Genomic DNA, 11,719 nt, shown 5'->3' with positions numbered 1-11,719 from the left:
TCCAGGGATCAAGATTCAGCAAAGAATAGTATCAACCATATGCAGATCGAAGAAACAACGGCCCGAGCTACAATACCTCTCGGAACGATCGAAGAAGTCACCAAGGTCAAGGTTTTCGGGGACTAATGAGCAAGAACGGGTTCGGTAAACACGACGACCCCGCTGAGGCTCCCCGATTATCGAAGTACAATTTCAGCATAGATGCATCGGGGATCGTCTCGGCTATATGGAGAATCAAGGATACTAAATAGCCTAGGCCAATGCAGAGTGATCCCTCCCAAAGGAACTTGAACTTAATGAGCAAGTATAATGGCACGCATGGTCATAGAACGGAAGATTGCAGACAGCTAATGGAGGAGGTGGCTAGGTTATTCAATGAGGGTCACCTTCGAAAATTCCTAAGTGACCGAGCTAAAAATCACTTCAGGGAGAGGGACGCAGGAAGAAAGAATGAACCCGAAGAACCTCAACATGTCATCCACATGATCGTCGGTGGAGTCTACGTTCCACAGGGACCAATTTTCAAACGTACCAAAGTATCCATCACAAGGGAGACACGGACTAGGGATTACTTGCCTAAAGACACCCTCACATTCAGCGAGGAAGACATCGAGGCTTTATCTCAACCTCACAACGATGCACTGATAATTTTTATCCTTTTAAATAAAGTTCAAGTTCAACATGTTCTCGGTGATCGAGGTAGTTCAGCAAATATAATTAGGTCAAGGGTCGTGGAGCAGCTCGGGCTGCTTGATCAGATCATACCAGCACCTCGGGTCTTGAATGACTATAACATGGCAAGTGAAACAATATTGGGAGAAATCATCCTTCTAGTCAACGTGGCCGGAACCGTACAAGAAACCAAATTTCATGTCATCGAAGGTGACATGAGCTATACTTCTTTGCTTGGAAGGCCGTGGATCCACAACATGAGGGCAGTGCCATCCACCGTTCATCAGATGATGAAGTTCCCAACCGAAGGATGGCATGAAAACAATATATGGATAGCAGCATGCAGCGAAGGAAATGTTTTCAGTGCACGACTTGGCACCAGTATCGGCATCATCTACGTCGAAAAAATCGAAGGAAGATCAGGTGGCAAAATAGCATTTACAGTCCGTGTCTTCGGCTGAGCCCGAGGGACAAGTGTTCAATGAACAGGTGGCTGGGGACGAAGAAAAAGATTTCTTTATCCCCCAAATCTTCATTACCCCCAAGGAATCATATGCGACAAAATCCACGGTCGAAGAACTCGAGCAGGTCATATTAGTCGAACATCTTCCAGAATGAAAGGTACACCTGGGGACGGGGTTAACCCCCGAACTCAGGGAAAAACTCGTTGAGTTTCTCATTGATGATATTGATTGCATTGCTTGGTCCCACTTCGATATGACAGGGAATCCACAAGAGATAACTACCCATCGATTGAGTGTCGATCCCAGATTTAAGCCGGTGAAGCAAAAGAAGAGACCTCAGTCCGAGGTAAAACATGCATTCATCAAAGAAAAGGTAACCAAACTTCTCAAAATAGGATCCATCAGGAAAGTAAAATATACAGAATGGCTAGCTAACGTAGTGGTAGTGCCTAAAAAGGGGAATTAACTTAGAATGTGCGTAGATTACAAATATTTGAACAAAGCATGCTTTAAAGATTCATTCCCATTGCCCAACATCGATCGTTTGATCGATGCTACAGCCGGCCATGAGATCCTTACCTTTTTCGACGCCTACTCGGGGTACAACCAAATTCAAATGGACCTGGAGGACCGGGAGAAAACTTCATTCATCACCAAGTATGGAACGTATTGTTATAATGTAATGCCCTTTGGGCTAAAAAATGTAGGAGCCACGTATTCAACGTCTAGTTAATAAGATATTCGAACATCAAATAGGCAAATCCAAGGAAGTTTATATTGATGATGTGCTAGTTAAGTCCCTGCGCGCAGAGGACCATTTGATCCATTTGCAGGTGACATTGCACATCCTTAGAAAATACAACATGAAGCTCAACATCGAGAAATGCACTTTTGGAGTTGGCTCAGGCAAGTTCTTGGGCTTCTTTGTATTGAACAGAGGTATCGAGATCAACCCCCGACAAAATCAAAGCCATCGAGGAAATCACCGTGGTAAATAATGTGAAAGCCGTGCAACGACTGACTAAACGGATAGCTGCCCTAGGTCTATTTCTCTCGGGGTCATCAGATCGGAGCCATCACTTCTTTTCCCTATTCAAAAAGAAGAACCACTTTGCGTGGAACTCGGAGTGCCACCAAGCCTTGGAAGAATTGAAACGATATCTCTCGAGCCCACCACTACTCCATACTCCATAGGAGGATGAAACAGTCTACCTGTATTTGTCCGTGCCCGAGAAGTGGAGTGTTGGTTTGAGAAGAGCGAGGTACGTAATTTCCTATCTATTATGTGAGTCGGATCCTAGGAGATGCTGAAACCAGGTACCCACATTTGGAAAAATTAGCTCTTGCATTAATAAGCTCATATAGGAAATCAAAACCATATTTTCAATGCCATCGTATATGTGAACGGACTATATACCCACTTCGAAATATCTTGCATAAGCCCGACTTATCGGGCAGATTGGCCAAATGGACCATCGAACTTGGAGGATATGATAGCAAATATCGGCCTTAAATGGCTATCAAGTTTCAAATTTTGGCAGACTTCGTGGCCGACTTCGCGCTCGCCCTCGTACCTGAAGTAGAAAAAGGAACTCTTTCTAAAAACGGGTACATCACCATGGGTATGGACGCTCTTCAACGATGGTGCCTCGAATGTGAAAAGATCCAGGCTCGCTATCATTTTGAAACCGCCTACGTGCAGTGTTATCAGACAACCTATCAAAACATGTAAATTGACTAACAATGAAGCCGAGTATGACGCCATGATTGCAGGTCTTGAACTAGCCAAGGGCCTTGGAGCAGAGGTCATCAAGGCAAAGTGCGATTCCCTTTTCGTGGTAAATCATGTGAACGGAAGCTTCGAGGTTCGAGACGATCGAATGCAAAGGTACTTAAACAAACTTCAAATGATGTTGCACCGCTTGAAGGAGTGGATGCTGGACCATATACCTCGAGAACATAATAGCGAGGCCGACGCACTTGCAAATTTGGGGTCATCAGTCGAAGAAGACTATATAATCCCGGGGGCTGTCGAAAGCTAATGAAGTCGGTGGTCGAACAATGTCATGCAGATATTAATTCAACAAGTTTAACATTGGATTGGAGGAATAAGTACGTTGATTACTTGAAGCATGGGAAGTTCCCTGCGGACTCAAAAGAGCCAAGAACACTTCGAGTCAAAGCAGCTCGATTCTCACTCGATGAAAATGGAACGTTGTATAGAAGAACCTTCGATGGACCACTGGTAGTACGTTCGGGACCCGAGGACACCGATTATGTACTACGGGAAATCCACGTGGGCACCTGTTGGAACCATTCCGGTGCAGATTCTCTAGTCGCAAGGTGATCAGAGCGGGGTATTATTGGTATAGCATGGAAAAGGATACCAAGGAGTTCGTTCGGAAGTGTGACAAATGCCAGAGATTTGCACCAATAATCCATCAGCCTGGTGAACAATTCCCCTTGGTCCTATCCTCGTGGCCATTCATGAAATGGGGGATGGACATCGTCGGCCCCCTACCAACAGCGCCAGGTAAAGCTAGATTTATCTTATTTATGACTCACTACTTCTCAAAATGGGCTGAAGTGCAGGCCTTCGAGAAGTTTAAAGAAAAAGAAGTCATCAACTTCATATGGGACCACTTCATATGTCGATTCGGGATACCCGCAGAAATAACATGTGACAATGGGAAACAGTTCATCGGCAGCAAAGTGACAAAATTCCTCGAGGACCATAAAATAAAAAGGATCCTATCAGCACCTTATCACCCAAGTGAAAATGGACAGGCCGAGTCCACAAACAAAACCATAGTTCGAAACTTGAAGAAAAGGTTAGATGATACAAAGGGGGAAATGGAGAGAAGTATTGCCCAGGGGGCTATGGGCATATCGAACAAGTTCGAAGTCGAGCACTGGGGAGACCCCGTTTTCATTGGTACACGGATCCGAAGCATTGATCCCTCTCGAAGTCGAGGAACCTAGCGTCAGGTTTCAGCATGCCACCGAGGACTCAATTCATGATGCTATGAACACTTCTCTCGGACTACTCGATGAAAAGTGTGAGGCCGCTTTAATACGAATGGCCGCGTAGAAACAAAGGATCGAAAGGTATTACAACAGAAGGACGAACCTTCGATGTTTCAAAGTCAGGGACTTAGTCCTAAGGAAAGTCACTCTCAACACTCGAGACCCAAACACAGGAAAGCTCGGTCCCAATTGGGAAGGACCATACCGTGTTGTCGGAGTCATAGCGAAAAGGATCCTACAAACTTAACACAATGGAAGGCGAGCAACTACCAGAAAATTGGAATGCATGGATGCTCAAGCGATATTACTACTAAGCTCAAAGGCCTTGGGTTTGAAAGCATGCGTTGCACTTTTTTCCTTAGATCTGGTTTTATCCCAAATGGATTTTATCGGCAAGGTTTTTAACGAGGCAACACCCATATGCTACCCAAGGAACATTCAACAAGTATTCAAGGCTTCTTTTCCATCAATCTCGAATACTGGGGGGCATCACCATCGGAGGTTTCTTTTTCAGGAAAGATGTTTTACGCCTAAGAAGGCCCCGATAGGAGAACTTTGTAATAGGCCAAACAGTCAAACGAATCGTGTCCATATAAAATAGTTGAGCCCCGACTGCAAAACATGTGCATATGTATCAACTATTTAAAGAAGCATTCTGGTTATATAAAAAGCAATTTGTGTCTCATACGAGCTCTACACTTACAATTCTACGGGAAGCGGCTCACGGGCCAAAGCACATCGAAATACCCGGGGACTGTCACTGATAGTCAATGCATACGTGTCATCGAAAATTCGGACTCACAAGACCTCAAAGAGGCACCCCCTCGAAACGAAGGCCAAGGCCAATTACTCGGGGACTAACTTTTCGAAGAAATTCGGAAAGTTATCAGGAAACAAGTCCAAGTGAAAACCTGAAGGCTACGACCATACTAAAGACTACGGTCACATAAAGGCTACGGCTAAAATAATGCGATTCGGAGACGTCCTATTTTCGCTATAATATTAAAGGCCTTCAAACATTGAAAAACCGGTTAAGTCAGGCTACCCCCGGCAAAAGCAAAATATAAGGGGCCTCAATAAATACGGCCCCCGAAAAATTGAAGGGCTTTGATAAATCAGCCCTCGAACAATCCGAAGGCTGCAATTACACCAGCCTTCGGAAATATCTTAAGAGGCATTCTATTATGTCCACACAAACAAAATGAGTGATAAGGTTCCGATAAGTCGAGCCTTCAAAAAAATCAACGGGTACAAAAACACATGCTAAGGCATAACTAAAATTTCACTAAGTCTTTTAGCCGAAATGAGGGAAAAATTATATAGCCATTTAAGAGGCCTAAATGGCCCAATTTTACGAGCCTCAGGGCCATTTCTAAAAATGATCTTAGGGGCCAATTCTATAAAAGGCCTAAGGGCCGATATGCAAGAGCCTAAGGGCCATCTTAAAAGAAATGTTATGCCGAAGACCTCTGGGAGTCTGAGACCCCATTCTCGTTTAACTCTGACCCAAAGGCCCCGTTGCCCTAAGCCCGCATTAATTTGAGTTTATGTTTTGCTCGGGGATCATCCAAAACCTTAAGGGGTATGATCTTGGGCAATAAAAGCCTAAGGGCTTATTACGAGTCTAAGTAGACACCCGAATTTAGCATTTTAATTGTCGGAATTTTTCATAAATGGAGACAAAATAGAAGTCAACACAAATCAAGGACAGAGCAAAAGCTACTTTATATTCACTCAGGAAATTTACAAAACATATTACAACGCCCATAAGGGGCCCTTGTACAAAAAGGAACCTAATCTATTTGCAGGGCCACATCCCTGGGAGTGCCGTCTTCGTCCTCGGGAGCTTTATCTTCGGGAGCCGCTTCCCCTTTGGGTGCATCTTCCTAACTTTCCCCATCCCTGGAGCCATTCACCACGTCCTCATCATCATAGGAGATAAGAAACCTAGCTTCAATTTCCCGTGCATGTGCTTCTGCTATCTCCTCGGCAAGGTCGAACCCCCGAGCATAGATTTCCTCGAGAGTCTCCCTCCGGGCTCGACACTTAGCCAATTTATTGCTCCGTCTTGCCTAGTCGTAGGCCTCCCTCAACTCATCTTGTACGGTTGCGGCTTCTCTCACATATATAGCAATGGATTTATCAGTCGCAGCCTTAATCTTCTCAGCTTCGGCCTTAGCTTGAGCAACTTCAGCTTTAGCCTGTGCAGCTTCGGTCCAGGCTTTAACCAGTTCGGCTCCCAGCCCCTCGACTTCCTAGCCTGAGCCAAGCTCTTCGCTTCTACACCTCGGAGCTGAGCTTCAGCCTACGCTAGTTAGGCCTTAACATCTTCCTTTTCGGCAGCGAGTTGATCCATGTTCTTCTCCATTGTTGGCAATCAGCCTGAACTCGATCTACCTCACCTCGGAGCTTCCCAATCATATCAAGCTTTTGCTGCAGCTGAGATATCAAAGTGCTAGCCTCCGATGTAGGGCAAAGAAGGGCAAACTTTGTTAAAATTGCCGTTACTTGTTCATCTAGCTCGGACTGCTTTTTTGAGCTTTAGCCAATGCTGTTCGAAGATCCTTAAGCTCCTCTTCTCTCTAACTACATAAGAGCCTCAGGGCCTTCTCTTCGCCTGAAACCTTCTTGAGCTCGGCCTCGCATTGGCTAAGCTCGGTTTTAAACTTTGCAATGGCTTGTGCATGACACGGAAATATATTAGTCGAAAGAAGACAAGGGGGGAGAAAAACTTGCAATAGAAAGGGCAGGTCCTTACTCGGGTAGGAGACGTTGGGCCTCTTTGAAAAGGGATGATGCATCATTAAAATCGTTTGCATCCTCGACCCCAACATAGCAACCCTGAAAAGGATCATCTTCAATAACCTAATGTCGATCTCGCTTCGGCATAGCGTTGGCTTCTTCAATTTCCACCTCAGAATAAGTTGGCAATGAAAGGGAGTGACCGGTTGTCGTGGCCCCGAGCTCTTCGCTCGGGGCGTTCTCATTAGCATTGGGTGTGTTAGAAACTGTGCGTCCACCAGACTGTATAGAGAAACAGGTTCTCCATGTGTTTCTTCTGAAAATACTGATGAATCAAACTGTATAGGGATCTGGTCTATATCAGTTTGGTACAGTGCTAATTTTGTGTGAATCCACCAAATAGTAGAGTACCTGGTCCTTTATAGGGTTCTGCTCTGAATGCTAGTAAAGTTGTATGTAAATAAGGCCGAAGTTTTTTACGTGGAAAAATCCCACACAAGGGGATCAAAAAACAACGACCTACACCGGTAAGCTTTTAACTTCACTAACTTGCAAACTCCCTGTTACAAGCCACTTTACAATAACCCTATTGCAAAGACTTCAACTATGTTATGATGCTCTCATCACAAGTCACTCTATAACTATCCTAGTTACAAAGAATTTGACTAACTTGTGGTATTTCCACCACAAACCACTTTGACATACTACGTTTACAAAAGCTTTGACTAACTTGTGATGTTTCCACCACAAGCCAGTTTTTCACACTACGGTTACAAAGGCTTTTGCTTATGACTATAACTAGTCACAACATAAACTCAGAAGTTTACGAATTTTGGTTTGTTCCTAAGACAACGCTTCTAAGAATCCAAACTAGGAATTACAATGAAGAACACATAACAAAGAGTCAACAACCTAAGGACTTAAGATATCTTCGATCTTGGATCAGGTCCTCGAGGTTGAAGCAGCTTTGTTCTTGAGAGAGGTTCTTGAGCACTTGAAAGAATTTACGTTTTTTGTATTTGCAAGTGCTGAACATGAATCTTATGCCTTGCATAAGGTTTATACTTCACAAGATTATCCTTAGTGATGTGATCTCAATGGGAAGTGAATGCTGCCCTGTCTGCTGCACTGTTGCAGGTAGTCACTTTCTGCAATAGCTTTCTAGCTGTAATTGACTTGTACTTCTGTCAGAGAACCCTAAGGGACTAGGTCCCTAGTGTGTTCCTCCTTGTACAGTTGCGGATAGTCACTCAGTTGTGTTCCAGCTGTATAGTTGACTTGTACTTCTGTCAGGGGAGCACCAAGGGATCAGGTTCCTGATCTGCTACTTGTGCACACTGTCCAGATTGTCTTGAGTTGAGTAACTTGAATCATTGTTCTTTAGTTGGTTGGAGAATCAGTGGGCGCTGGAAATAGTGTAGTGCGGCAGAATCTTCATTTCCAGCTGTGTCCAGTTGACTTTGTACTGCCGTGTGGAACCCACAAGAGTATCAGGTCCTTGTCTGGGTTCCTACCTTTTGAAGCTCTAGCAAGTTCACATTTAGCTGGAATCCATTAGATGCAGTGTAATCCAAGTGAGTCAGGTTCCCTATTTGGTTCCTGACATTAAGTTTGTTAGATCATCAAAACACAAGGCAAAGATATTGAAAACCTATCAGGGGGACTCGACGTTTACCCTCTCCGGTATAGCGGCTGATGATCGGGGGACAATTTCAACTTCCGGGGACATTGGGGCCTTGCCTGTTTCTTCTCTCTAGGCATCCTCAACACGGGATGGATTTTCTAGTTCAGAAGGCTCGACAACCTCGACAGGCTTCCTGGCATGAGTCACTAGCGCCGATTCTTCATCATCATTCTCCTCACCATCCGGGGAGTCATGGGCTGAGTCAGTACCATTTGAGCAAACCTTTTCCGCAGCCTTCGAGTAGAGGTTTTCTTGTCTTGAGGGTCTTCGGATTTCGAGACCCTTTTTCTTTTATTGTCCTTCTCGAGCTTTGGAATTGGAGACTTGGTTTTTTCCCCAGGCGGGGCCGGCCTCATCTCTAATGCATCTCTAAGGTCTGCATAGGCAGGCGTAAGTAAGTAAAAACACCGCAAAAATGTATGAAAAGTGTTGAAACTATAGAGAGGTACTTACCGTGGTTCTTGGTATCCCACTGGCCTTTCGCCAATTAACGCCACTTACACTTGGAGTAGGAAGAAGTGGCAGCTAATTTTCTGACCCAATCCTCGAGGTCGGGCACCGCTAGAAGCTCCCAAAGATCGGCCGCCAAAAGAAAGGTGAGAGAGCTATGGAAAACGAAAGAACATGAATAGATACAACAAATACGGGCTCACTTATGGTTAAAGTTCCACCTCTCCGGGAACGGCATTTTTTCCTCGGGGATGATGTCCGAAGTCCTGACTCTAACAAATCGGCTCATCCAACCCTGATCTTTTGTTTCATCGGTGCTGGCAATGAAGGACTTCGTGGTTCGACGCTCCAACTTGATGAGCCCTCGGAATATCTGGGGCCGATACAACCGAACTAGGTGGCTAAGGGTGAATTCCAAACCTTCGGCCTTCCCGAAGAAATACCACAGCATGATCACTATATGCCAGAACGATCGGTGGATTTGGCCGACGGTTACTTCGTATGTCTTGCAGAAGTCGATCTCCACCGGGTCGAGGGGGCCCAGTGTGAATGGGTAAGTGTAAGCACTCAAAAACCTCTCCTTGTTGGTAGTTATGCTTTCATCTGGCCTCGAGATCTAAACCTTGACCTCATCTCCCCACCGACAATCCTCCTTTACTTCCTTGACGAGTTGCTTAGTTATCAGGCTAATGTATCGGGATACATGCTCGCATCGGCCATCGACATCTGGGGGATTCTCGATACCGAAGTCCTTCTTGATAATGCAATCACCAGGGGTGATTTCTTCAAGTCTTGGCGGCACCACCGATTTGGCCGACCGGGAGGCAGAGGAAGATAATGCTTTATCCTTTTTGGGGACCGTCTTGGATGTTTTTGCCATAGTTATAAGCTATGTGTTACTGGTGCACAAGGATGTGGTGTCTTCAGGCAAGCGCTTGTTGTTTTTCTAACGCTTGAAGAGGCAGAGGAAATAATTGATAGAAGAATGAGATGAAGATGGCAAAGAGAAAAATAAAGAGCAAACTTCTTCACTTGGAGGAATCGCCTCATATTTATAAACGGGCGATGATGATTCGGCGGCTTTAGTGGCCGACCAATGCTGACATGCATTCAATGTTTTTGGGAAAGCGGGCCGAGGGGACGTTTCGAACACTTGCATCACAATGATGACGTCATCATTGAGGACTTTAGGAATACAAATCGTTTCTCATCATTTGATTCTATAAAACGCGGGGACTATCTGTATACGATCAAAATCAGGGAGCCCGATTTTGAGGTCTTAAATTTGGTTATGAGTCCGAGTCTGGGAAACTCGAAATGGAAGTCAGATCTGGTCGAGATAAACATACCTCAAGGAAGCTGATCGAAGACCTGGCACGACCTGCATCGAGGGGAGCACAATCTCGAAGTCAATCAAGAAAGAGCAGGAATTTCCCAAGGACACGTCGACCAGGGCATTAATTAAAGGATAAGGTTCGTACGAAATAGTACATATCCGTACTAGGTCGTTATACACCTGTACCAGTAGAATTTGATACCACATTGAGGAATGTACTACATTGGGGTTTTCTCCCCCTATATTAAGGGGACCCCAATAACTTTGTAAGGGATCTCAGATTATTCACTGAAATAAAACATTATATTCTCTCTGTTTGACGGGCTCAACAATTGTTCTTCAGCTTTATTGTTCATACTTTACTATTCTTAGCTGACCTCGAGGTCCCTGGGACAACCAAGCTCGAGGCCCCTATTGCGTCAACAACACTGATTTGGTTCATCATCAATTCTTACTTAAGTTCAATATTACTTGTGTAATAACTAGTATTAGAATATATCACATATCTTTAAAATCACAAATCATCTTTAATTGTTACCTACATTTTTCGAGGTAAACATGACTGAAATATGGCCTTACAGTTTTCTTTAAGGTGCCCATTGTTACCGCAGTGGGTGCGAAGCTAGTTGTTAGGTACAGTAACATACTTTCTATGAAGGTTATAGGGAATCTTTTCTCTTTGAAACCCCATCCCCTGCCTGTTTCCCACATTATTGGTGTACATGGTAGTGATAGCATTGGAGAACTAGGTCCACTTGAGTGATTTTTCAAGATCACTCTTCACTCTACCCAGTTCTTCCTGAAGTTGTTTGTTTTTCTCAAGCTCAGCACACAGACTAAACTTCACTGTATTTAGCTCACTTTCAAGCATAGTGTGTGCCTCGCTTGCAACTTCCTTTCCTTGTTGATAATTTTCATTTGTACTCTCCATATTAGGTTACCCAATTGCTTCCTTTAAATGCATTACTACTGTATACGGCAAAATCGGAGTGTCCAATTTCTCATCATTAAAGCGCTTCGGAAGATCACCTCGAAGGCTCGAGGCCATGGTCGAGCATCCTACCTCGAGGATCGTCTACACTCGACCTCATGTTAGCACTGATACGGTGATGGTAGAAATGGGAAGTTCCCGAGGTACACGCCTAGGGCTGACAGAGCCTGCTGGTCTACTCTGAATCCGAACCAGGGTGTCATTCAGTTGTCCCATCTCCACATCTTTGTACTTAATGCATTTTGTATTATGTTGGGATTCCTCTCCTATATAAAGGGGATCCTTATCATTTTTGTAACCCCTGTTGCTTCTGTTACTCCACACGAATATACAAAGAACATTCTCTCTGCTTT

At 44.5% G+C, this 11,719-nt stretch overlaps 1 protein-coding gene across 1 annotated transcript; it reads left to right on the top strand.

Annotated features, from left to right (window-relative positions):
* The first annotated feature begins 260 nt into the window (after window positions 1-260).
* Window positions 261-1,133, top strand: LOC109236458. The gene is made up of 2 exons (XM_019402640.1): window positions 261-528; window positions 670-1,133. Exons 1-2 carry the CDS (start codon window positions 261-263, stop codon window positions 1,131-1,133), a joined length of 732 nt encoding a protein of 243 aa, XP_019258185.1.
* The last annotated feature ends 10,586 nt before the right edge of the window (window positions 1,134-11,719 follow it).

The sequence above is a fragment of the Nicotiana attenuata genome, unplaced genomic scaffold (genome assembly GCF_001879085.1).
Source record: "Nicotiana attenuata strain UT unplaced genomic scaffold, NIATTr2, whole genome shotgun sequence".
NCBI lineage: Eukaryota > Viridiplantae > Streptophyta > Magnoliopsida > Solanales > Solanaceae > Nicotiana > Nicotiana attenuata.
The sequence above is the reverse complement of the archived record's forward strand: the minus strand, read 5'-3'. Positions and strand labels throughout refer to the sequence as shown.

Coding starts and splice junctions, on each gene's coding strand:
- LOC109236458 (XM_019402640.1), top strand. CDS start 261: ATGCAGAGTGATCCCTCCCAAAGGAACTTGAACTTAATGAGCAAGTAT. Junction 529..669: donor ACAGGGACCAATTTTCAAAC/GTACCAAAGTAT, acceptor TTTTAAATAAAG/TTCAAGTTCAACATGTTCTC.